The sequence below is a fragment of the Pipistrellus hanaki genome, assembly GCF_964339955.1.
Source record: "Pipistrellus hanaki genome assembly, chromosome: 1".
Lineage (NCBI taxonomy): Eukaryota > Metazoa > Chordata > Mammalia > Chiroptera > Vespertilionidae > Pipistrellus > Pipistrellus hanaki.
In genome coordinates, this window is record NC_140503.1 from 137,831,012 (window position 1) to 137,857,147 (window position 26,136).

A 26,136-nucleotide genomic window follows, 5' to 3' on the forward strand; every position below is an offset into this window, starting at 1 on the left:
GCCACAGGAGGGTGCACTGTACCTAGAACAACTTGAGTGTCAAAATTATGACAACAAATACTTTATAACCATCAAAAAGAAAAAAGTCCTGGAGTCTATACTAATCCTCAACTACACTAATGAAGAGTGGCAGCTAAATGAGTGTAGAAGAATGGCAGAATTAGCAGGATCACCCTTTACAATACTCAGTGTAATAACAGATTCAGGATTGCTGATGTCAGATCTTCTACAAGACAGGCTTGGTTTCTTCACACAAAAATCAATGTCATAAAAAATAACAATGAAATGGGTGGAGAATTGTCTTAAATTAAAGGAGACCAAAGAACTTTCAACAAGTCTGTAATATATATGTCTTAATATTAGTTTTATAATTTAAACTACTAAAAAAAAAAAATCAGTAGTACAATTTAAAAATATTTTTTTTAAAAAGAGATTTAAGGAGGGAGTTGAGGGAGAGATGCCAAATTGTTTTCCAATCTCAAACTCCTTTAAAAATTCTGTCCTAGTGCTCCCTTTTGTATACTTTATGACTTTTGAACATTAAAGCTAAAATTTAGTATCTAACATACAACACATAAAACAGACTTGTTACATCACATGATGAAATGAATAAAATCCCTATTTTGGAGAAACCAAATGAACAAAAATTCATTCATGAAAAAGTGTTTACTGAACACTAATGTGTGTATGGCCTTTTCTGGATGTGCAAGGGCTCAAGTAGAACAACACTGCCATCTAGGAGAGAGATAGGGATGGTTTGGTGGGGACAGTGGTGGCCTGAGGAGCAGGTGACAGGAAACATCGAGAGGTGTAACTGGACAGGAGTCCTACTCCGGGTCTGGATGGGGCACAGTGGGGAAGCGGAGAGATTTGTGGGGTAACTAGAAAGATAATCACTTCCTGAATTGGGAAGAGTCAGACTGGGAGAAGAACAAGTTTGTGGAAAGAACAAAGTTCTGTTAAGATATGGGTATGCCTGAGCTGCCCAACAGACAGCCAGACAAGGGTGAGAGTCAGTGTGTCTTCTCCTGGAACAAACCAGACTCTGCAAATATATGGAATATCAAAATTAGTTGAAAATGACCCCAGTGCAGAGATTTGGGAGTGACTGTTAACAGTTTCAGTGTGATCACCTCATACCACCAACACTGGAGTACTTCCTGCTTCCTCTCTGATCCCCTCTCCCAATGTCCCATTATGTCTCCATCCAATTTTTTGAGAGAACTTTGTTGACTTCTCTTATTCTCCTAAATTCTTTGAAATCTCCAAAATGGAGTTAAACGTTTAGGAAAACAGTAGCCATTTTGAAAGACAGTGAAGTTGGAAATTAATATTGAAAATTAACACAAGTATCAAGTTTTCATATCCACCCATAAAACTTTTTCATGAACAATTAAAAAGAGACATATTGAATGACTGTAACTCACTCCGTATGACCCTGGAAAACATTCACAGAGTGGATGGACGGGTCCCTAAAGTCCCACAAGCGGAAGGTCGTGTCACGGGAGGAGGTTACCACGAGCCGTTGGGTGGGGTGTGTACAACAGTGCGTGAGTTCTTGGTCATGCCCTACAATACAACCAAAGACGACAAAAGTGCAAGGTCACCCATCTGCAGATACAGTTAGAATAAAGCTTTCTTAAAAAACACTAGAATAGCCAAAACCGGTTTGGCTCAGTGGTAGAGCGTCGGTCTGCGGACTGAAAGGTCCCAGGTTCGATTCCGGTCAAGGGCATGTATACTGGTTGTGGGCACATCCCCGGTAGGGGGTGTGCAAGAGGCAGCTGGTCGATGTTTGTCTCTCATCGACGTTTCTAGCTCTCTAATCCCTCTCTCCTCCTCTCTGTAAAAAAATCAATAAAATACATTTTTTAAAAAAAAAAAAACAAACACTAGAATCACCCTAACCAGTTTGGCTCAATGGATAGAGCATTGGCCTGCATACTGAAAGGTCCCAGGTTCGATTCTGATCAAGGGCATATACCTTTGTTGCGGGCACATCCCCAGTAGGAGGTGTGCAGGAGGCAGCTGATTGATGTTTCTCTGTCATCAATATTTCTGACTCTCTATCCATCTCCCTTCCTCTCTACAAAAAATCAATAAGATGTATTTAAAACAAAATAAAACACTAGAATCAAAAAATAGTCTTTCTGGTCTCTATTACTAATATTTATTCACTGTAAACGTAAACACAAGGAATCATTTAATGACAGCATGTGTGGTCACAGTAGCTGGAAGTCCTTTCACGTGTACATTTAAAAGGATCATGACACTCAGTGAGTGTAACCCAGTTCCTGATCCTAACAGTTAAATGGTCTGGCAAATCTCTTTAACATGCTCAGCTTGCAAACAAATTAATTCTTAGTTCTTCACTTCCCAAATGACCTCTAATAATATTTGTGGAACCTTCTGTGAAATACAGTCTTTAACAATCAATCAGAAAATACACCAATTGACAAATTTGAAATACATTTGTGATGGGCTCAATTCTAAGATGACCTGATATACACACCCTGTCCGATACCTTCCCTTGAGTTTGGACAGAACCTGCAAATATGGTGAGTTACCATTCCGGTAATCTCAGTACGTTACAAGGCAAAATAGACTTTGCAGCCATAACTAAGGCCTCCAAACAATGTGGCTATGAGTTCATCAAATTCAAAAGATGTCCTGGTGAGCCTGACCTGATCAGATGGGCCCTTTAAAGGATCCAGGCAGCCCTGGCTGGTGTAGCTCAGTTAGTTGGACCATCATCCCACAGACCAAAAAGTTGTAGGTTCAATTCCTGGTCAGGGTTATAGGTTTGATCCCTGATCTGGGAGTGTATGGAAGGCAATCAATTGATGTTTCTCTCTTTACCTTCCTCTCTCTAAAACCAATGAAAAAACATATCCTCAGGTGAGGGTTAAAAATAGTAAAAGTGTGCAGCAGAAATGCTCTCTTGCTGGTACTGGTCTGGAAGAAATCAAACAGCCATGGTTAATATACCTCTAGATGGGGACCATGCTAGATGCTAAAAGCAGTCCCAGCTCAAAATTCCTGACCCAGGGAAACTGTAAGGTTATAAATTCATGTTAAGACACCACCTTTGTGGAAATCTGTTATAAAACAACGGAAAGCTAATACACTAGCATATTTCAAATATCTAGATACTACTCGCTACAATTAAATCCCCTAAAGATAAAATTACCTACCAACAGTTCTATTAGAAAGGATTTCTGAAAAATCACAACCTGAGCACCCAGAGAACTGAAACTAATTCTGGACAGAAAGGAATGTGCAAGGTAAGATATAAACACATGCACATAAATCCCAAGCACACCTCTGGCAGGCCAGGGCTAAAGTACCTGTCAAAGAGTGAACGAGCTCCGCTGTCTCCACGTCATACAGGTTTGCTGTTCGGTCCCAGGAGGCCGTCACCACCTGCTTCCCCCCAACCAGCCAGTCAGCAGCTATGACTACTCCCTGGTGACTCTTAAGGGAAGTCAATGGCAACCGGATGGTAGGACAATCACTGGACACGTCGCCATCCACATCAGGCTCATCCTTATCAGAGCACTCAACTTCATCCTCGCCACATATCTGCAGTTAAAGGTGAGAGAAGAGAACTCCTGAGAACTATGGGTCTTCCTGGCGTGGCTACACAATCGGACTGTGTCACTTGTCTTTCTAGGATTTGTTCATCATTATGACAATACTGGCACAGTACATAGTACATAATTGGTACTCAATAAATTTTATCACCTTTATGATTATGTGCTTGGCTAAAACCAGGGCCAAATATAAGGAGAGAAAAAAATCAGGGCCACTATAACATCATATATGCTACTGTCCACTTCTACTAATCAACAAAATGGCAAATATTAGTAAAATTATTTTCAATATTTTAAGTTTTTATCATATATTAGATATGTAATAAAACTAAACAAATGCAACTGAAATTCAATAATTCATCATAATAAAAAATATATATTATAATTCCAAGTGCCTGCCTATATTGCTAAAACAATAGATATGAAAGTTCACTTTATTTTCATACAAATCAACCAAGTCTTTTGTCAAAAGCTAAAGATAAAATAAAAACATAATAGTCACTGTAGGCTTCAGCTCTTTAAGAAAATATGTTTATCTATTCATTTAACAAATATTTATCAGGTGCTTACACAGTGCTAGACCAAAGAGCAGAAGGCACAGAGCAGGAGGAGGCAAACTCTGCTGACATGTATAAGCAACAATGAACAGCAAGGTGCACACCCCGTACTGCAATGAAGCCAGAGAATGGCCACTCCCCGCCTCAGGGAGCTAACATGCTAACAAAGACGACAAGTCACACATGTGGGGGTGCATGCACACACACATTAGAATGGAAATATGTATTGTGTATATTCACACATTAGTGTGGGAATACACACCATGTGTACACACAGGGACAAGTGTGACATGTACACACACATTGTATAGTGATATTTATAATACACACACAGTCCTGGTCAAAGGATACATGTCACATGCACACACACAGATTCAGGCAATAATAAGTGCTAAGAAGGAAAATAAAGCAAGATGAGGAGATGGACAGTCATAAGGACTACTCTTATTCAACATTATCAGGGAATCTCTGCTAAAGTAACATTTGACTTGGGAAGTGAAGAAAACAAAGGCATATTTAGGGGAACAGTGTTCTGAGCCCAGGAAACAGAAGATGCAAAGGACAAGAAGGGAACAGATGAGCTGCAGAGAAAGAGATTATAGAGATGTTACCAGTGTGAATCAGGTAAAACTTGGAGAAATAGAAAGGACTTTGGATTTTATTGTGTGTGTGCTGGAAAATCACTAGATGGTTTTGAGTAAGGAAAAGAGATAGTCTGACTCATACTTTGAAGAACCAATGTTCTGTGTGAACATTCTAGATTAGGGGTGTCGAACTCAATCAGAGAAGGGGCCAAAATATAAAATCCAGCCTAAATCGCGGGCCGAATGGTTTACTGAACAGTCATAAACTAACAATGTCATAAACTGACAGCGGAGTGCAGTGATGACAGCGCGGTGCGGGCCACATTGCAAGGCCTGGCGGGCTGGATTTGGCCCGCGGGCCTTGTGTTTGACACATGTGTTCTAGATGGTTGAACTGTGTCTCCCAAAATTCATATTGAATCCTCAACCCCAGTACTTCAGAATGTGACAGTATGTGAAAAAAAGGTTTTTATTGATTTTTAAAGCCAGAGGAAGTGAGAAGGATAGAGACAGAAACACTGATGACAGAGAATCAGCGATGGGCTACATCCTGCACACCCCCTACTAGGGATTAAGCACACAACCCAAGCATGCGCCTTAACCAAAAATCAAACCGACTTCCTGGTTCCTGCGCCACCCTCAACCGCTGAGCCACACCGGCTGGGCGAAATAGGGCCTTTAGAGAGGTAATTAGGGCCTGGCTGAGTGGCTCAGTTGGTTACACATCACCCTATGCACCCAAAGGGTGCCGATTCAATTCCTGGTCAGGGCACATATCTGGGTTGTGGGTTCTATCCTGGTCGGCACATGTATGGAAGACAACCAATCAATGTTTCTTTCTCTTTCTCTCTTTTTTTTTCTCTCTCCCCCCACCCCCTTCTTCTCTCTAAGTAGGGAAGATTTTTTTTAAAGAGAATTAGAGTTAAAATGGGATCGTCTGTGTAGGCCTTAATCTAGTATGACTGGTGTCCCTAAAAGAGGACAGGAGGACAGATACACAGAGATGGCCATATGAGAACACTGGAAGATGGCTGCCGACACACCAATGTCATAGGCCTCAGGAAATACGACCCCTTCTGACAACTGGATCTGAGATTTCTATCCTCCAGGACCATGAGACAAGGATCATCTGATGTTTAAGCCCCTTTTAAGCTCCTTCTGTGGTGCTTTATTACAGTAACCCAAACACTGAAACTGGGGAGACTAACAGAAAGTGATCACCAAGTCCAGGTAGGGGAAAGGAGCCTGGATGGGTAGTAGTAAACACAAGAAAGGTTAAATTAAGACACCCTCTGAGACAGCTCATGATCTGCCGATGGCCAAATGCCTGTGAGGAAAATTATGGATGACTTACAGGTGTTTAGTCTAAACAATAGGGTGAAGGATAAAGGCTGAAACAGGGAACAAAACAAGAGCAGTTGTGGAAACATCCAGAGCTCAATTTCACACACATTAGTTTTGCAATGTCTGTAAGACACCCAAGTAGAAACTGAGTAAGTAGTTAGATGTCATAGAAGTCTGGAGTTGAGGACAGTATGCAAACCTGGGTGGGAGGGGGAGAGATGGCAAGGGTCAGCAGCAAGGGATGTTCCTTAAAATCACAGGTCTAAGATCAACAGATGGCAATAATAAAGCCATGTTACGAGCCTTAAAGACACTGAAGTCATTAAGGTCCCTGAAAATGGCAATAAGAAAAAAAGAGCCGAAACCGGTTTGGCTCAATGGATAGAGCGTCAGCTTGGGAACTGAAAGGTCCCAGGTTCGATTCCGGTCAAGGGCATCTCCCCAGTAGGGGGTGTGCAAGAGGCAGCTGATCGATGACTCTCTCCCATCGATGTTTCTAACTCTCTATCTCTCTCCCTTCCTCTCTATACAAAATCAATAAAATATATTTAAAAAGAAAAAAAAAGGAAAAAAAGATCAACTAGAGAGTAGTGTGAGAGGAAAACAGGAGAGAGGGTGGCAATAACCTACAAGCAATTAAGAGGGCAAGGAGGTGACCCACACAGAGGTGAGTGCTGGGCGGTGACCCACACAGAGGTGAGTGCTGGGAGGTGACCCACACAGAGGTGAGTGCTGGGAGGTGACCCACACAGAGGTGAGTGCTGGGAGGTGACCCACACAGAGGTGAGTGCTGGGAGGTGACCCACACAGAGGTGAGTGCTGGGAGGTGATCCACACAGAGGTGAGTGCTGGGCGGTGACCCACACAGAGGTGAGTGCTGGGAGGTGACCCACACAGAGGTGAGTGTTGGGAGGTGACCCACACAGAGGTGAGTGCTGGGAGGTGACCCACACACAGCTAAGAGAGTCAAGTGTCGGAGACCCAGGAGTCATTGGGAAGAGGAGGTGACCCAGCCAAGAGACTCAAGAGGAAGAAAGAAAATGAAAGAAACACGACATGTGAGATGGAGAGAGGGGTCACACTGTGATAACAATTTAGGAGGAGCCCGAGGAGTGACTGCAAGTGTCTGCTGGGTGGGCAACATGGATGGGATGCTAACGTGAGAAGCCCAGCAGGGACACAGCGTATCCAAGAGAAGTGAGTAGGGAGAGGGAAAGGAGTGCAAGGACAAGTCTGAGGTCTGCATGGGAAAACCAACACCCCATGGCTCCCCGTGGGAAAGAACGTTCAAGTGGGTTAGGGGGTGGCTACTACACCGTCTGTGTGCTGCTGGGAACGACACAAGAAAATAAGGAGGCAGGTGAAAATCTGCTGAGGGGAAAGTGAGAAAGTCACCCAGGAATGTGGCAGAAACATGGCCTAGAGGAGTGTCGCAGCCCAGAGTTGCTTGGTGGTGAGGCTGGTCACAGGGTGCTCACTGATCAATGCTTGAGGGACAGGGGAAATGCCAGATGTAACACAGGTAGATTTGTCCAGGAGAGAACGTACAATCTTGCGGCAAAGTTAAACATAAATGATTATACAAATTATCTATTCCATATAAATGTTAAATGCTACAAAGGATGCTCTGAGAGTAAGGCAGGCGGTCTGTAACACTGAGAGGTACCTGCAGGATGAGGAATGGGGTGAGGGGAAAAGAACCAGGAGGGAGGGAGAAGGTGCGGAGTCAGGGCAGCAAGCCCAGCCCAGGGGCCGGAGAACGGAGGGAATGCAAACTGAAACTAAGGGTCTACGAGGACTCACTGAGTTGACTCACTGAGATTCAATGCTACAAAGACCATGTCTGATTTCATAGAGAAGAGGCTGGACATGAGTAGTCAGATCTGAGACAGGGAGACAAGTTAGAAGACTAGATAGTGATCTTGACTAGAGATGGTGACAGCGAATAAGTTCCTGTGGAGTGTAGCCCGCTCAGGGTAAACCATTTCCTGTCTGGTAAACAGCATCTAGAAGGGAAAAACAAGTCACTTATACATCCTGATGGAGACACTGTGGCCCAAACTCTCCTTCAGGGGACACTGGTTCCTGGGCAATGGGGCTTTTTGCCCTCACAGCCACTCCTGAGGAACTTCGCTATCTCCTGGGCCAACAAGGGGGGGGCGCGCGAGTGCCTGGGCGCGGAATGGAGAGGGGGTGGTGTCTGGATGGTTCTGTGGGAAATGCAGAATAGGGACGCCGGGTAGGGGAAACTCAGTGGACAGCTCAGGGTGGATGTTACAAAAGGAGTGTCACAGGGAGACAGAAGTGGATCCAAGATTTAGGAACCAGAACCAGAACCAAAAAGACGTCACGTATTAGGTAGAAATGGAGGGGGGGAGGTGAGAGCAGGGAAGAGTCAAAGACAAGTGACAGTTCTGTCACCCAGACCTGCAGCAGTGAGCCTAACAGGCTTTTCACTAACTATTCTAATGGAAGAAGTGGCAAGCGGGCACGCAAAGGAGTAAATTCTGCCAGGGGAGTGGGAGGTCTGGGGCAGGCCGTGTGTGCAGTGTGGCCTTGGAACAGTGCGGTGGAGACCCTGATGTGGGAAGGGTGCAGGAGTGCAGAAAAATGGCCTGGAGCTCCCATGTAAAAAGTCCTAGTTATCAGGATCCACATTTGAGAGATCAAAGAGAGTCACATTTACAGAAGTTATTTTATTTTATTTTGTTTTATTTTATTTTTTAATATATTTTATTGGTTTTTTACAGTGAGGAAGAGAGAGGGATAGAGAGTTAGAAACATCGATGAGAGAGAAACATCGACCAGCTGTCTCTTGCACAACCCCTACTGGGGATGTGCCCGCAACCAAGGTACATGCCTTTGACCGGAATTGAACCCGACGCACTATCCACTGAGTCAAACCAGTTTCGGCTACAGAAGTTATTTTAGCAAACTAAATGAATTAAACACAAGGAATTAAAATATATTTAAAACACAAATGTAGTAAGTTATATTAAAAGAAAACTGTAAAACTTTTAACCCTAAGCTGGAAAAGGGCAAGAGGTGGGAGGGTGAGAATTGTTTATGTTTTTTGCCACTGTCTTGGAGACAATCTAATTTTAGTCATTTTTACTGCCAATAATGGGGAGTGTGCCAAGAACTGCCAATTTCATACTAAGAACCTCCTGAGAACCAGTCATCCACAGAACCACAAGTCCCTGAGTCACATGTTCTCATGTAGAAAGGACCACTGGGAGACCATATGTAACTCATATTAATTTTCACTTTCAAATGGAGAAAATTCATCTCACTAAGTTAAATTAATTACTTAACATTATACAACTAGCATGATACAGCGATCAAACAGGCAATCTAAAACTGTTTACATGAGCTCTAGCTGGTTTGGCTCAGTGGATAGAGCGTCGATCTTCAATTCCAGTCAAGGGCACAGGCCCGGTTTGCAGGTTCAATCCCCATTAGGGGTGTACAGAAGGCAGCCAATCAATGATTCTTTCTCATCATTGATGTTTCTATCTCTCTCTCCCTCTCTGAAATCAAAATTATTTTTAAAAAGAAAAGAAAAATGGAAAGGAATAACTTAAAAACAAAAACAAAAACAAAAAAAAACACTTTAAAACTGTTCACAGGATATCACCCAAATATTTCTCTATCAAGATGATGGATGCCAAATTAAAAGGAGAAAATGTCTGTCCAAAAACTGTACTGATTCAAAATGAACAAGATCTTAAGCAGACTAGTTTATTTCAGAATCTAGAACTGCTAAGAAATTCAGCAGAAGCTTAACACATTAAGCACCCAGTCAGTCACTAGTGACTGACACTAACTATACTTTCCGTCTGGAAGACAAAAGAGACTGGGCACTTAATGTGTTAAGAACACAACTGGCCCTCATTTAAAGAGACTTATATGCACTGGATGGCAGCTAGAGAGCGGAGTCCTCACTAGGGAAGGCCACACAGAATTCTGGCAGTCCGCTGGAGCGGTTCCAGTCATGCACTATGATGAAGGCTCCTCTCTAATTCAGCCTGGGCTTCCCCCACATGCCCCAAATCCTGAGGCAGCGACTCCATGAAAAGGCCCTGTGTCTAATACAAGCAAAATCATAAAGGAGAAAAAGTCAATTTAATAGTCTATATAAACTATTAAGTTTTTAAAATGTAATTACTCAACACAAGGGTTTGAAAAAAAATAAATAATAAAATAAAAAGCAATTACTATACATAGTTTTCCCTCTAACAAGACTGGTGCTTTCTTATTTATTTGGGGGGGAGAGGGAACAAGTCCACACAATGTTAACTCACTCTATGACCCAATGTAACCTGCACTTCTTCCTCAGATATCCTATCTCCAAATGCAGCCACAGTGGGGGTTACGGCTCCAACCTCTGAATATTGGGGAAACTCATTCAGTCCATAAGATATTACAAAGTTATTCTAATATTTGCAGACATCCAGAACCCCACCAACATACCCCAGGTCGTGTTTTCAGGGTTAAGTAAATGTGCTGCTTACACTAGTGTCAGCCACAGGCTGGGGTGTCGGCAGCTGAACCGCGTATCTCCAAATGTGAGCAGTCTGGTCTCCAGAAGCTGAGGAGAGAAACGGGGAAATTGTCCAAGTGCACACCAGATGTAAAAAATGCCTTCTGCAAGGCTCTGAGCATCCTCAGACGTGTGTAACTTAGTGATCATTACTGAGATGAATGTACTTCACTCAAGTAGAGACCACATAATGCTATTGAGAATAGAGCAAATGCACAAAATTAAGGTAATTACTTATAAAAATGCTCCCCTTTTAATCTTAGGGTGGAAAGCTATGAGAGTTCAGAGAAAATTTACAAATAGATTTTATTCTCCAACTACCTAACCTAAATAAACTGAAACCCAATTATATTCTACCTTATGCCTCTAATAGGTTTTGAGGTATTTCAGAAAAGTAACACACAAATGCACAGTCCCACCCACTCAACCCTTATGGACCTCACGATCTGCCAGGCACTACATAAGTACTAACATTCACTTTCACCAGCCAACTCTGCAAAGTGATGCTAGGACTTGGGCCTGGAAAGAGAGGGCAGCTGAAGGCACAGAAAGGGGCAGGTGTGCCAAGCAGTCATCTCCACTGACTCTCGCAAGAGCACCTGCTGGATCCCATCTTGTCTTCTGGCTACAGAGCTTACCCACAGAATTGGCCACACGCAGAGGGTGGTACCTTTCTCAGGTGTCAAATGCATTTACTGCCTGACTTGCCAATCTCTCTTCGAATGAGCATCATAATCAAACCCCTGCCTTGCACTCCTCTCTCCAGCCCACTACTTTATCTGTTTGATCCATCAGCTCCTTTCTGAATTGTCTCTTGATTTTTTCCCCTTCCTTTCCAATTTCTTGTTGTCACCGGTCTCCCTCCATCTTCCCTTTTCCCAATCATACAATAAACAGCTGAGTTAATAAAGTTTAAAGTCCTCACCTACCTTATTACCCAAATGTTTTTTCAAGTGATCAAACCTGTGACTCTCAAAGTGACCTCCCACTGTATTCTACTCACATGTAAAAGCACCAATTAGAACTACTTCGGTCCTTTATCCCAGGAATCAGCAAAATCATGCCCACGGGCCAAATCCAGGCAGCCATACTTTTTGCAAATAATGTTCACTTCACTCAGCCATGTGGCACTCAAAGATGTAACATTTACTTTTGGTCCTTTACAGACAAAGCCCTCTGACCTCTGGTTCATCCAAACATTGATTCTTCAAGGTTACTGACAGTGTCCCCAAAACACCATAAGGGTTGGACATTTTATAGGAAAACTTCTCAGTAAAATAATGAAGGTGTTTTGAAAACACTATATAAAATATGATAAACCCAAGCTACCACAGCTTAGGAGAACTACCTAGATAAGAATAAGAATGCAGGCTCTGCAGACTGCTGTGACGTGGAACTATTATTTTCCTCACTTTTGTATTTGAAGTGCTGAATTAGGAACTCGGCAGGAATAATGGGCCTCAGAGAACTGAGTTACAGTCTGCTGAGAATCATCACAGCACAAGCAGGGAAAGTGGGCAACTATGATGTCCTTTGTAAAAAAAACACCAAGAACATGGATCAATGTTAATCTCACAATAAAGTCAAGTTCGTGTAATTTGCAATCCACTACTGATTAAAAGAAATACTACTTAATATATTTTTCTTATTTCTCACATATTTCATAAACATCTACTAACACATATCTAACTTTTATACATAATCCTGATGCTACTTATAAGAGAATGATTATAGCTGTTTTAAGATTATCAATAACTTCATTCAATAAAGAAATTAAATCAACATACCAGTGAGAGCCAACTGCTCTGATGGGTGAAATTTTATAGAATTTACTGCAAAACAAAAATTTACATAAATAGGTTTAAATAAAACATCATCAGTATCTATTATAGTTACAGGATGTATTACAAAGTTAAATTTAAAAAGTAAAAGAACTATTGTAATTCAAAATTAGATCCTCCCATTCAGTTAACCTGTGATTAAACATGTAAGTTACAGAGAACCGAGATACAATAAAAATACCCAATATCAGTTATCAAATTGCCAAAGTGCAACACCGAGAAAAAGAATATTAATAACCTATTTATTTTTATCTTTAACTCTAGATGCCTTTTCTATGGATAATCTGCAGAGTCCAGTGGAGGACACTATACTGCCCACCCAGCTGGCCCTAAGCCATGCCTCCTTTCCAGCTCTCAGCACCCCATAGTCCAGTCACCCACAGAAGCCAGCCTTCACACCCACACCTGAAAGGAGATATGGGCCTCATATCCTATATAATGGGAGGAATATGCTAATTATCTGTTACGCCCTGAGGTGTAACGACCAACCACATAACCACCTACCTGATCACATATCTGCAGGAGGATGGGGCAGCAAACTACAATGGGATGGCAGAGAGCTACAGAAGGTGGCAGGGCAGCAAGCTATGAAGGGGGATGGAGGAGCTACAGGAGGGTGACAGTGACCTACTGGCACATGGATTAGTGTGCAGGGCTACTAGTATGAAATATAAGTAAATGTTGTCAGCCTTCAACAAATACTCTCCTTCAGTGAGATTCAGTTAGCTATACCATCTATCTATATAATCTTCTATCTATATAATAGAGAAATATGCAAATTAGCCAGGACGCTGTAACATCATGACTGAACAGCAGGAACCTGAGGCTGCATGGTGCCTGGCCAGGGGCGAGGGACCTCAGGCAGCACCCCCTGCCTGGTGAGGCTCGACGGGGGACCTCAGGCCATGCCCCCGCCCCAGTACCAGGCTGGGAGACCTCATGCCACGCCCCTGGCCCAAGCACCATGATAGGAGACCTCAAGCCGTGCCCCTGCCCAACTGGGCTTGACAGGGGACCTCAGGCTGTACTCCTCCGCCTGGCACCAGGCCAGGGAACCTGAGGCTGCGCCCCCCCACCTGGCACCTGGCTGGGGGACCTGAGGCTGTACCCCCTGCCCAGAGGGGCTTGATGGGAGTGGGGCCGGCCAGTCTGGGTCTCACCCAATGGGGGTCTGGGTCTCCTGCGTTTTCGAAGTGCAGGTGGGTGGTGGGCAGGGACCTGACTCTAATCCTGCAGCATGCCCAGAATCTGATAGGAGGGAGATTTTCATATATATTTTACTAATTTTCTTTCATCTCTACCACTTCTATCATAAAAGGCAAATAGCAATATTAAAATATTTCCTATTTTGTGCACGAATTTCATGCACTGGGCCACTAGTTAGAATTATATTTTTCCTAAGGAACTGAAAAATACAGAAGATACTGTTTTACTGTTAACACCAAACAGGTAGATGTGGGAGGAGCTGGTCAAACAAAGAACTGTGATGCTTAGACCATCACCACACTCCTAACAGATGAACAATCTCAATTTCAGTAAGACTCACTGCTAGAGAGAAGGAGCACTGCTGATAGAACAGAAGCAAAGAGTGGAAGCACACGCTCTGAGACTGTTTGGGGGTACCTGCTCATGCTGACCAACACGAATTGACCCACATAGAGACACTCACCACACAGAATGACCACACATGTGAGTATCCTGGGCAGGACTGAACAGGAGCTCATTGCATATCAGCCTCCTCCTGCCCTCACCTTCACTTCCTCACTCCAGCATAAGACAGAAAAGCTCACTTCTCGATAGGTTGGTAGGTGGGGGACACCCTTAACTCTAGAAGGAAAAGGCAGATGCCACCTAGCAATTTATCAACGAGAGTTCAGAGAGTGGCGGGGACCATGGGGCTATCTGTCAGAACATTGAAGATGATGCATTCCAGATGGAAGGACCCACAAAGGGAGTGGGACAAGAGTGGGTGAAATTTGGTCAGAACACTTGGACACACAAGGTGCATACACAGAAAGGGCAGGGAAGAGCTGCTGCGTTAACTACAGCACTAATGGCAGGGAAGTGCCTGGGGCAGACAACAGCCTGCATTGGGTCTGATTATGGGAAAGTGAATCTAGAGTGAATACGCAGTTTTTGACAAATAACACACATATTTCAGTTTCAAAACTATCTACCTGTGCCTGTCTGTGCAACATTAAATAAAACACAGACAACTCCTTTCTGACATCGGTGAGCTGATCTTTCCCTTTGTGAAGCCTCCACTTAGAGGGATGGCATCTGTCTGTCCATGAGAATGTCCCACTGTCCTGACACCAACTCAGCAAGCCTCCCATCTGGAGACCTATTTATGTAATAGCACTCACCTGATCCCACATGGCCAATGTACTTGATGAGGCACTTCCCTGTCTCAATGCTCCACAGCAAAGCTGTGTGATCTGCAAATTGAAACAAATAAGAACTGAGCCATTGCCAGCTACATGGTCTTTTCAATAAAAGAATAAGACAAATATTCTAAAAATGAGAAGTTACATTACCACTACTGTCTCTTGCAACTCTGATTTTACTATTCTGTAATTCAACTGATCAAAGAAAACACTTCCAGCCGAAACCGGTTTGGCTCAGTGGTAGAGCGTCGGTCTGCGGACTGAAAGGTCCCGGGTTCGATTCCGGTCAGGGGTATGTACCTTGGTTGTGGGCACATCCCCGGTCGGGGGTGTGCAAGAGGCAGCTGGTCGACGTTTCTAGCTCTCTATCTCTCTCCTTTCCTCTCTGTAAAAAATCAATAAAAATATATTTAAAAAAAAAAAAAAAAAGAAAGAAAACACTTCCAAAAAGATCGAAGAAGCTGGTGACTTGTCTTGGGTCATTTACAGGCAAGGAGAAAAACCAGGGTCCTCAGTTCCTAGTTCACCGTTACAGACAGCACCCCACTGGAGGCTTAAATACAGAGGTCATTTACATCTCAGGTCCACTTTTCTAGTGAAATATTAAAACTTTTCAGATCACCTTGTAATATTCAAATGTAAATAGCATCTAAATAATTCTTAATTATTTGATATTTAATAAATATTCCTTTAGACCTTTCCATTTATAGGCATAAGAAAAAGATAAAAAGTCGCCGAAGCCGGTTTGGCTCAGTGGATAGAGCGTCGTCTCGGGGACTGAAGGGTCCCAGGTTCGATTCCGGTCAAGGGCATGTACATTGGTTGCGGGCACATTCCCAGTAGGGGGTGTGCAAGAGGCAGCTGGTTGATGTTTCTCTCTCATAGACGTTTCTAGCTCTCTATCCTTCTTCCTTCCTCTCTGTGGAAAATCAATAAAATATATTAAAAAAGAAAAAGAAAAAGATAAAAAGTAGACTTAATAGGAAAATCTGAAAAATAAATGTCAATTACCCAACTGAGATTTCAGAGATATCAGAAAAGGACCCTTGTTATTCTTCTTTATTAGTGGTAAATTCCTTAAATAATCTGGGATGCTCATGTACGAACAGAGTTTTAAACAAGAGGAAAAAAATTTTTCATCATTCTAACTAGGTTTTACATTTTCTATTTCCACTTGAAAAGGCAGATTCTAGTGAGTAACTTGTCACAGCTAAAAAAATTCATTTTCAACAAGTGAGCACCATTTTAATTTTAGCAATTTTTAACTGAAGGGCCATTAATTAGACAGCTTTCAAAAAATGCCTTTTCTTTGGTGAGAAGATAGGGGTCTCAATAACGCCCACCCTGTGATTCCCACAGGCAAACTCAGGGCAGCGGCAGCCTCACTCCCCTAAATGCTGGAACAGTAGTCCCCCTTCAGACCACGCAGCACTTCCCTCAGCCACACCTTACAAGTGGGAAAAATGTGAAGTGTACTTTCAAAAGCAGATATAGTTAGCATAAATAACAAGAAAGCCAATCAAAAAAAAATACCGCCGAGGCCGGTTTGGCTTAAGCCGAGGCCGGTTTGGCTTAATGGATAGAGCGTCGGCTTGGGAACTGAAGGGACCCGGGTTCGATTCCGGTCAAGGGCATGTACCTTGGTTGCCGGCATATCCCCAGTAGGGGGTGTGGAAGAGGCAGCTGATCGATGACTCTCTCTCATCGATGTTTCTAACTCTCTGTCTCTCTCCCTTCCTCTCTGTACAAAGTCAATAAAATATATTTAAAAAAATAAAAATAAAAATACCTACTATGGCCCTAACCAGTTTGGCTCAGTAGATATAGCGTCAGCCTGTGGACTGAAAGATCCCAGGTTCAATTCCAGTCAAAGATATGTACCTTGGTTGCGGGCACATCCCCAGAAGGAGGTGTGCAGGAGGCAGCTGATGAATGTTTCTCACTCATCGATGTTTCTAACTCTCTGACCCTCTCCCTTCCTCTCTATAAAAAATCAATAAAATATATTGGGGGGGGGGGGGAAATATCTAATATGTTTAAAAAATATCCCACCTCCTGCAGCCTCGAATAGTGATTCCTTAACAGAGTTGGCTATATACCCTGTAGACAGACATGGCATCACACCCACAGACTGAGAAAGGCCGGACAGGGGCATCAGAACTAAGCACCAAGTCAGGGATTTGTATGAATGACTGCTCGGCCACATGTCTCCTCCCAGGGTCATTCTGCTACAACACCCAAAGGTCATTCATTCACACCAGCTGTTGTACAATCATGAGTGACAAGCAGCGGGGCTAGCTCTGGACTCACCAGCAGATGCAGTCCCCAGCACCACGGGCTGTGTTTTCGCCACACTGACATCCCAGATGCCATCCCTATGGCCAATGTACTCCTTCACAAGCTGGCACACAGCCCTTGATGTGGTGGCCTTGAAGCTGGAGACAATCTAAAATTGCAACAGGAAAGAATATTATAGATGATTAACTGAACAAATGTTTTTTAAGTTAAAAAAAAAGGATGATTAGAAAATGCATAAATCATTGAACAGAATATTTAAAACACTAAAGGAACGTGACATAAATGCAAATAATGGAACTCATCCAGCTGGATATCACAAAGCAGGATTGAAGTCCTTACAAAGGCTCCAAAAACCCCCACCAAGTCCCTCAAGCATTTCTACCATGAAAAGAAAAGCCTATTTATGTGTTCCAAGTCACTCTTCCAAAATTCAAATCATCAAAAAATTTCCAAATTCTGGAAGATATACCCCAAACCCTTAACACTAATTACTTTTACTAGTGGGGACTTTCCTTGTGTTTGTTTTTGTTTTGGGGGACTGATACAAACCACATTATTTTTGGGAAACACCAAAAGATGGACCCTCTAAACAAATGAGATCTTTCCAGCATTGTTTGATGAACACGAGCTTGATGACCCCACCATACTAGGAAGAGGCACAGGGCAGTGACAGCAGCCAGGGTGCAAGCAGCTCACAGCCAAGCACCACACAGGCCACAAGATGGTGCGGCATCATCGAGCATGACACAAAGCAAACAGTTCTCCCTTTCCTTATAAGGAAAAGTGGAAAGCATGTGAGGAAGACACTAATTCAACACAAAGAACTCTTCAGAATTTCACTTTTAAAACTGTAAAATCAAGTGAAAAAGAAAAATTGGTGGCTTATACAGCTGTTTGAAACTCTGGGTTAGAAAATCCATAAAAAGACGTCTCAGTTCATTCTTAGTGAAATCACAACCCACTGTTGCATCAACTGGGGTGTGAGTGCCAAGTTATTCCTAACACAGCAGGTGACAGAACCACTGCGTGAGGAGACCCATTCTCACCAGCACCACACCCAGGTTCCATCTGACTTGACTTAAATACACATGGAATTACGAAAGGACCAGGTCAACCTCAAACCTTCTTCTTTTTGAAAGCTCATATCCTACTCAACCTAGTAAGATCGTCACTACAGGTGAAAACATTGTTAAGTGCCATTCATGTGTTAAATAATGTAACTTTTAGAAAAGCGTGAGTGGAGAAACATGCACAGCCTACCCCCACAATAAGTGATAGCAAGTTTAATTTTCCAAGTCTGCCATTTCTATACAGACCATATAAATACTGAAGCCACATGCATCACTGAGCCTACAGGAACAGTAAGGACTGAGGGGCACTGACTCATAAAAACATTTCTGGTGGACTCCAGGAAGAGGTAACAGGCAGTCCAAGAACACTAACACATTGCTCCTAATGCCACTACAGAGTGACCACCTCTTAACTCTGTTCTTAAAAGTATTAACTGCTTAGCCACAATTGTAAGGACTGAACAACTCAGAGAAAACATTCATGACAGAAAAGCAACATGATGAAGCAACAAATGGATACTCACACATCCTATCATTTTAACTGAGATATAATCTATACTACTTTAACAAAATCCAATGTGTGAATGTTTTCACAAGTTTCTTTCAAGTGGTTTGCAGATTAAACTATCGTATCTGCCTTCCTTCTTCCTGGTTTGCTCAGTGAACTTCGGTTTTCCACTATGTCACCAAACACTTACCTACCTATCTGCTGAGTCAGCGGGGGAAAGTAATAAACCCAGAACACAGAGCCTATCTACTGCACTGTATTAGCTCCTATCCAGAACATGCATGGCACCAATCAGAATACATTCTGATATCAGATCATTTCTCCCAATTTTAAATAATGTCATATATGTTCATTGTTATTCTTTAAGATGGGTACACTCACACTGTGCACAATGCTATAAAGATCATTACCCACATGCTTCTCATAAATTCAGATCAATTTCTAGTATCCAAAATGATTGGGCTTTATATATTTTTTTAAAGCAAAGTGTTATTGTATACACCTTACCTTTGCCCCAATCTTATTTTTCAATACTCATGGTAAGGAATAATTATATATAATCCTTTATTCCTCTACTTCAAAAATTATCAGAGCCCTAGATGATTTGGCTCAGTGGATAGAGTGACAGCCTGCGAAATGAAGGCTTTGATTACCATCAAGGGCACATGCCCAGGTTGTGGGCTCAATTCCCAGTAGGGGACATGCAGGAGACAGCCAATCAATGATTCCTTCTCATCACTGATGTTTCTCTCTCTCTCTCTCCCTTCCTCTCTGAAATCAATAAAAAACAAAATTATCGGAAAATTTTGGCATTCTAAGATCTTATATTACATATATAAGTTAGAATCACTAAATAAACAATATAATCTCTCTATATATAAAAGCCTAAGCGACCGTTAAGAACAACTGGAATGACCTGAATGATCAGTCACTATGACACACACTGACTACCAGGGGTCGGACGCTCAATGCATGAGCTGTTCCCTGGTGATCAGTGCACTCCAACAGCCAACCTCCCATGGCTGGTCAACATTCCCCAGTTCCTCCCTGCAGCCGGCCGACCAACCTCCCATGGCCCCTTACCCCTACCCCCGCTGGCCCAGCCCTGCCCCTGATGGGCCCTGATCAAAGATGGGGCTGGCCAGCCTGATCGCTGGCTAGGCTGAGGGGCTCCACCCGTGCACGAATTCGGGCACCAAGCCTCTAGTACTCTAATAAGAAGTTAAATGAGGAAGAACACAACCTCACCAAATTTGAAAAAAGTTTAACATTTATTAAAAACTTCAAATCTAGTTAAGTTTAAGGTAAATACATTTAAAAAATTTTTAACTGTTTACATTTCAAAGTTATTTAAAAGAAGAAAAAAAAAAAAAAACAGCCCTAGCCAGTTTGGCTCAGTGGATAGAGTGTAGGCCTTTGGACCAAAGGGTCCCAGGTTCAATTCCAGTCAAGGGCACGTACTTGGTTGCAGGCTCCTCTCCAGCCCGGGCCCTGAGTTTTTCTGTCGATGAGGACACGGGGGCAACAGGCAATTCCTTCTTTCCTCTGTGCCTACACCTAAATTAGAGACTCAAGGCTTGTGCAGGTGGCAACCAATCAATGTGTTTCTCTCACACCAATGTTTTTCTCTGTCTCCCCCTCTCTCTTCTACTCTCCCTAGAAATCAATGGAAAAATATCTTTGGGTGAGGATTAACAACAACAACAAAAACACACACAAGAAAATGTCAGCAATACTCAGATTTTTAACAAAGAATTGCTAAAGACTTCCAAGTCTGCTACATTAATTGCAGTTAATCTCATTTTGGACCTTAAAGGAAATAACTTTAAGCTCAGGGAACAAACTGGAAAAATAAAAAGTTAACAATAACTATTTATGTCTTTATGACAGACTCACCACAAATTTAAACTTTCCCTCAAGTTTAGAAAAGGAGTATGCCTTTGTTAAGGTTAGGTAATTTAATTTACATTTTGTATACTCAAAATACTCCAAAGTAGAGATGCATACAAAATTACCTCAAAATATTACTTCATAATGGTAATTCCTCATAAATATTTCCAAACAATTAAATCCTGCAACTTTAAGAAGATCAGAATAAGATAATTTAAGAAAAAGCAAAATACCACACCAAAAAAAAAAAAAAAAAGCCTTGGAGACAAGACCTTGACTTCCTGATTATACTTGGAAAATTAGAGAAATTGAACTAAAACTTAACTACAGTTCAGAATGTAATTTGCCAACAGAGGGGTGAGGGCATGAATGGGGAGGAATTGGGGAGTATAGGGGGGATGAGGACATATACCTTAATCAATAAAGAAAAAAAAAAGGAAAAAAGAAAAAGTTCCCTGAAGTGGGAAAATGATGAAAATAGAGCCGAGACCGGTTTGGCTCAATGGATAGAGCGTCGGCTTGGGGACTGAAGGGTCCTGGGTTCGATTCCGGTCAAGGGCATGTACCTTGGTTGCGGGCATATCCCCAGTAGGGGGTGTGCAAGAGGCAGCTGATCGATGACTCTCTCATCGATGTTTCTAACTCTCTATCTCTCTCCCTTCCTCTCTGTACAAAATCAATAAAATATATATTTTTTAAAAAAAAGAAAATAGATACAGCATACCTATATAATTATATTTTATGCTGCCATTAAAATGTTTAGAAAAAAAAATGTAATTTGCTTTGCTTTATACCTATTTGTTAGTATTCTCCAAATTCAGAGTCTCTGTATCAAGCCAAGTAATAATACAAAATATATCTTTCCTCAAAAACAAACAAATTTACTGATGCATAATATAGTAACTTCAACAAGTATTAGTATCTTGGTATCTATCATATATGCTGTGGCCATTTAACAAATCTATCCTTCTAAAAACTGACTTAATACCAGAAGTTTATCTTTTCCTATCAGACATATCTAATTAAAAATATGCAACTTTGAGTATACAATACATATGCCCACCTTAAGTACCATATGACTGGCCCAGGAGCCAGCGCCTTGCATACCTTACTAGTGGAGGCCTTGTAAGTGGTCTTCAGCTTCTGAGAAAGCTGGCTGGTACTGTGACTGGCTGCCGAGACAGAGAATCGACAATCAATACAGCCATACAATTAAGGAGCCACCAACTTTCAGAGCTGGGATATAACTGCAGTCATTAATGGGATCGTCTATTTCACATAGGAAGACAGTGCAATTGGGAGGGTTTGTCTGTTCATTCAGACACAGGGGCAACAGGAAATTCCTTCTTTCCTCTGTGCCTACACCTAAATTATAGACTCAAGTAGTGCTGATCATAAAATCAATGAACTATGTCCTACATTAAATTCCAAATTCCCCCCATGTAACCTGCAAGGCACCATTCACAAGTACCCCCCTTACCTTTAGTTTTCAGTTGGCCCTTACTCAGTTCTGCCCCATCGATCACTTGTCCTTCAGCAGCTAAACGCTCGTTAAGAGTCTCAATTTCTCTACGCACTGGAAATAAAATTTTAAAAATGTAAGTTAAAATGTGTTCCTAGCTGGTTTGGCTCACTGGGTAGAGCATCAGCCTGCAGATTGAGGGATCAAGGGTTCAATTCCAGCCAAGGGCACATGCCCGGGTTGCAGGCTCTATCCCCAAAGGGGGGTGGTATACAGGAGGCAGATGATCAATGATTCACTCTCTCTCCCTCTCCTTTTCTCTTTGAAATCAATTTTTTAAAATGTTGTTTATAAAAAAAGTTAAAATGTATATTTTTTGTTTAAAAATATTGACCACTTCCAAACATTGAGCACATAAAAATGCTACCGTTTCCCCAAAAATAAGACAGTGTCTTATACTGTATTAATTTTTGCTCCCAAAGATGCACTAGGTCTTATTTTCAGGGGATGTCTCTTTTTCCATGAAGAATACGGTACAAATAAAGGAAATTTATTAACTGTATACAGTACGGTAGTACAGTAGTTGTCAACACAAACCAGACAAACTGGGAATCCTACAGTATCAAGAATTTACTCATTTATTCAATGACAATCATGTCATCATCTTCTGGAACATCATCATAACAATCCAATTCCTGAATTTCCTGGTGAATTTCTTGTGACTCCATTTCTTTCAGAATCAGTGGACCAAATCTCTCATGTTTAGCCTAGGGGGGCCTTATTTTTGGGGGATGCCTTATATTTCACCCAGAAGGAAACCTGTAAGTAGGTCTTATTTTCGGAGGTTGTCTTATTTTCAGGAAAATATGGTATATATTGGTATTTTCTAAACAAAGACCTTAATAATATCCTATTAACAAAATCACAGTTTATAGAGTTCTTAAAAAATTCAAGACATGATTCCAAAAATAAAAACTGGCTCTCATCAAGCAGAGCTGTTGGATTTTCAATGTAATTTTTTCCCCTTGTATTTTATTCTATATATTTAAAAACATAATCCTGATATTGTCCAAAACTAAATATAATATTACAGTGTAACTGAGGACACTGAAATCAAGGGGGAAAAAACATAAAAAAACATAATCAGCCCTAACCGATTTGGCTCAGTGGATAGAGTGAAGGCCTGCGGACTGAAGAGTCCAGGTTCGATTCCAGTCAAGGGCATGTATAGATGCTATTATCCCGCTGTTTCCACACTATGCAGATGAGAAAAGAGACCACTGGGGGAAGGACTTATCCAAGGACACAACCAACTGTAGCCTTGAAGCTGGTCCCTGTCTGACCACAAATTCCACCACTAAGGCTATGAGCCTGCCATGCTGCCTCCCAGGCCTGGACAAGATCAGTTCAGACTAACGTGAGGCCAAGTGTCTGGGTGAAAGTGCAAATGAGATCAATTAGAAAGAAGACCAAGCACAAAAGGCTCTGAACAAATCCAGTCTGAGCAATTTCAACTCTACCTCACAGGCAATAGGCAGTCACTGACCCTCCCATATAAGTCATCTGTAAATCCTACAGTTTTTCTTGAAAGACTGTACAAATTCATAAAACACAAGGCCTTATCCAAAAACTATGGTACATCTACACAATGGAATACTATGCTGCCATAAAGAAGAAGGAATTCTCATCATTTGCAGCAACCTGGATGGAATTGGAGAGCATCATGCTGAGTGAAATAAGCCAATCAATGAAAGAGAAACACCACATGACCTCACACATCGGTGGATGATAAAGATCATTATAAACTGATGAACCAAGAGACAGATATAGAGAAAGTAAAGCAACAGGCAGACTGTCAAATTACAGTGGGGAGGGTAGGGATATCAGGGGGAGATAATAGATCAACCGAAGGACTTGTATAAATGCATATAAGTACAACCAATGGACATAAAACTATGGGGAGGGAGGGGATGTGTGGGAGGGAGGGAGGGGGGCAATAAAAAAAATCAATAAAATATGTAAAATAAATAAATAAATAAATAAATTTAAAAAAATTTAAAAAAAATAAAAACATGAAAGAAGAAGGAAAAAAAATGAAAACATACAAGGCCTTAGATCACAATGGAAATTCAGCAATACTTGGATCCATACAACTGTGATACTAAAAAAAAATGCTTAAAATCAGATGCAGTACTTAATACCTAATTTTATCTTATAAAATGCTGGAATAATTTCTTCCTCTGTAAATTTTTAAGATGGCCTTTCAAGGAAAATCCAATATCAAAACATTAAATTTTCTAGTAACAAAGTTTAAATAACATAAGATTACACTTAGTTCTAGGGTAAAAATATTCTAATAATATAAAAGCTATTTATTAGTAATCAATTTTTAGAATCAATTTATAAAAGACCTGGTTATGCCGAAACCGGTTTGGCTCAGTGGTAGAGCGTCGGTCTGCGGACTGAAAGGTCCCGGGTTCGATTCCGGTCAAGGGCATGTACCTTGGTTGTGGGCACATCCCCAGTGGGGGATGTGCAGGAGGCAGCTGATTGATGATTCTCTCTCATCGATGTTTCTAGCTATCTATCCCTTTCCTTTCCTCTCTGTGAAAAATCAATAAAATATATTTAAAAAAAGAAAAAAGAAACTACCCAGAAAGTTTTTAAAAAAAAATAAAAATAAATAAAAAATAAAAGACCTGGTTATGGTTAAAACTTTTACAAACACAAACCCTGGAAAATAACAAAAACTGGCAAGTAATAGAGCAGTGAGGGGTAAAGGACACATTTCCTAACATTTTGCAAAGTATGACTTCATGTAAACTAAACAGAGCAAAACAGATTAAGTTTATAAAACAATTACTTGAAGAACTAAAAGCAAAAAATGCAGCAAATGTTTTCCTTTGCACAGTGGGATGGGTTAACACGCAGAATAATGACAGATATGTTTCTTTTTTACTCTGCTTGATTCTTCAAGGCAGCGATTACCAACTGGTGTGTCGTAACAGGCATACTGGTGTGCCACAAGAATTTTTAAAATATGCAATATCTGACTATTTTGTCAGGGGCACTGACCTCTTTTCCCTTAAATTGTTATATAAAAAATAAATAAATAAATAAATAAATAAATAAATAAATAAATAAGAGCCTATAGAGAGTGCCTGGGAAGGCACATGAGCATTTCTTTAATTATTGTCAGCTGAATCCAGTGGCGTTGGCAGAACCGAGTCCTGGAAATACCCTTGCCAGAGGCAGGTGTGTGGTCAGCTTGACCTTAGCCTCAGGTATCTGGGGGTAGGTTTCATTATCTAAATCCAGCCAAGCACCAGGAACTAACAAGATTATCTGGCCCAACCTGAAGTGAGGATTATAAGGAACCTACAAGAATGCACATAATCTCCTTTGTCTTGGGCTTTAGTAAAACTTCCAGGGATTTGCTGTATAAAATAAACTCTGGGTCCCAGTTTCTCCATCAGAAGAGAGTGGTCCCACCCAGTCCCAGCTTTCCCTACTGTATTTGTGTCTGTCTCTTTCATTTTCTCAAGCCCCATTCACCACTACTCAGGAACCGGACCGCTTTCTAGCCTCACTGGACACGAAGAAGAGAGAAATATTTATATCTAACAGCCAACACAACAATAGCCACCTGGTGTGAATAAATAAAAATTGTACCTATTTATTTTATCAGATTGGCAAAAAATGTATTTTTTGGTGTGCCACAGAATATTTAGTTTATGTGTGCCATGAGATGAAAATGGTTGAAAATCACTACTTTAAGGAAATGAAGGAAATGCTTCTAAAATAAAAATTTTTTAATGTTTTTCAATTAGTTTATATTCAATATTTTGTATTAGTTTCAGATGAATAGAAATTGTTTTTTCAAAAAAAACTAAAGACAAGAGAAAGAATATATGCATCCCTATGTTCATAGCAACACAATTTACAATAGCTAAGATCTGGAAACAGCCTTAAAATGCCCATCAGATGAGTGGATTAAAAACCTGTGGTACATGTACACGATAGAATACTATGCTGCTGTAAAAAAGAGAGAACTCTTAC

The 26,136-nt window shown here is 41.4% G+C and overlaps 1 protein-coding gene across 3 annotated transcripts in view; it reads right to left on the reverse strand.

The window, feature by feature from the left end:
- WDR37 (WD repeat domain 37) overlaps positions 1-26,136 on the reverse strand; it is a 74,590-nt gene that overhangs the window by 22,086 nt on the left and 26,368 nt on the right. For all 3 annotated transcript variants that reach the window (XM_084872680.1, XM_084872679.1, XM_084872681.1), the window contains 8 exons: positions 22,096-22,191; positions 21,723-21,787; positions 17,160-17,295; positions 14,829-14,900; positions 12,409-12,453; positions 10,593-10,669; positions 3,348-3,582; positions 1,428-1,569 (listed from right to left, as the gene is read on the reverse strand). In XM_084872680.1, coding sequence (XP_084728806.1) covers positions 1,428-1,569; positions 3,348-3,582; positions 10,593-10,669; positions 12,409-12,453; positions 14,829-14,900; positions 17,160-17,295; positions 21,723-21,787; positions 22,096-22,191 — 868 coding nt within the window. The remainder of the gene's footprint in view (positions 1-1,427; positions 1,570-3,347; positions 3,583-10,592; positions 10,670-12,408; positions 12,454-14,828; positions 14,901-17,159; positions 17,296-21,722; positions 21,788-22,095; positions 22,192-26,136) is intronic.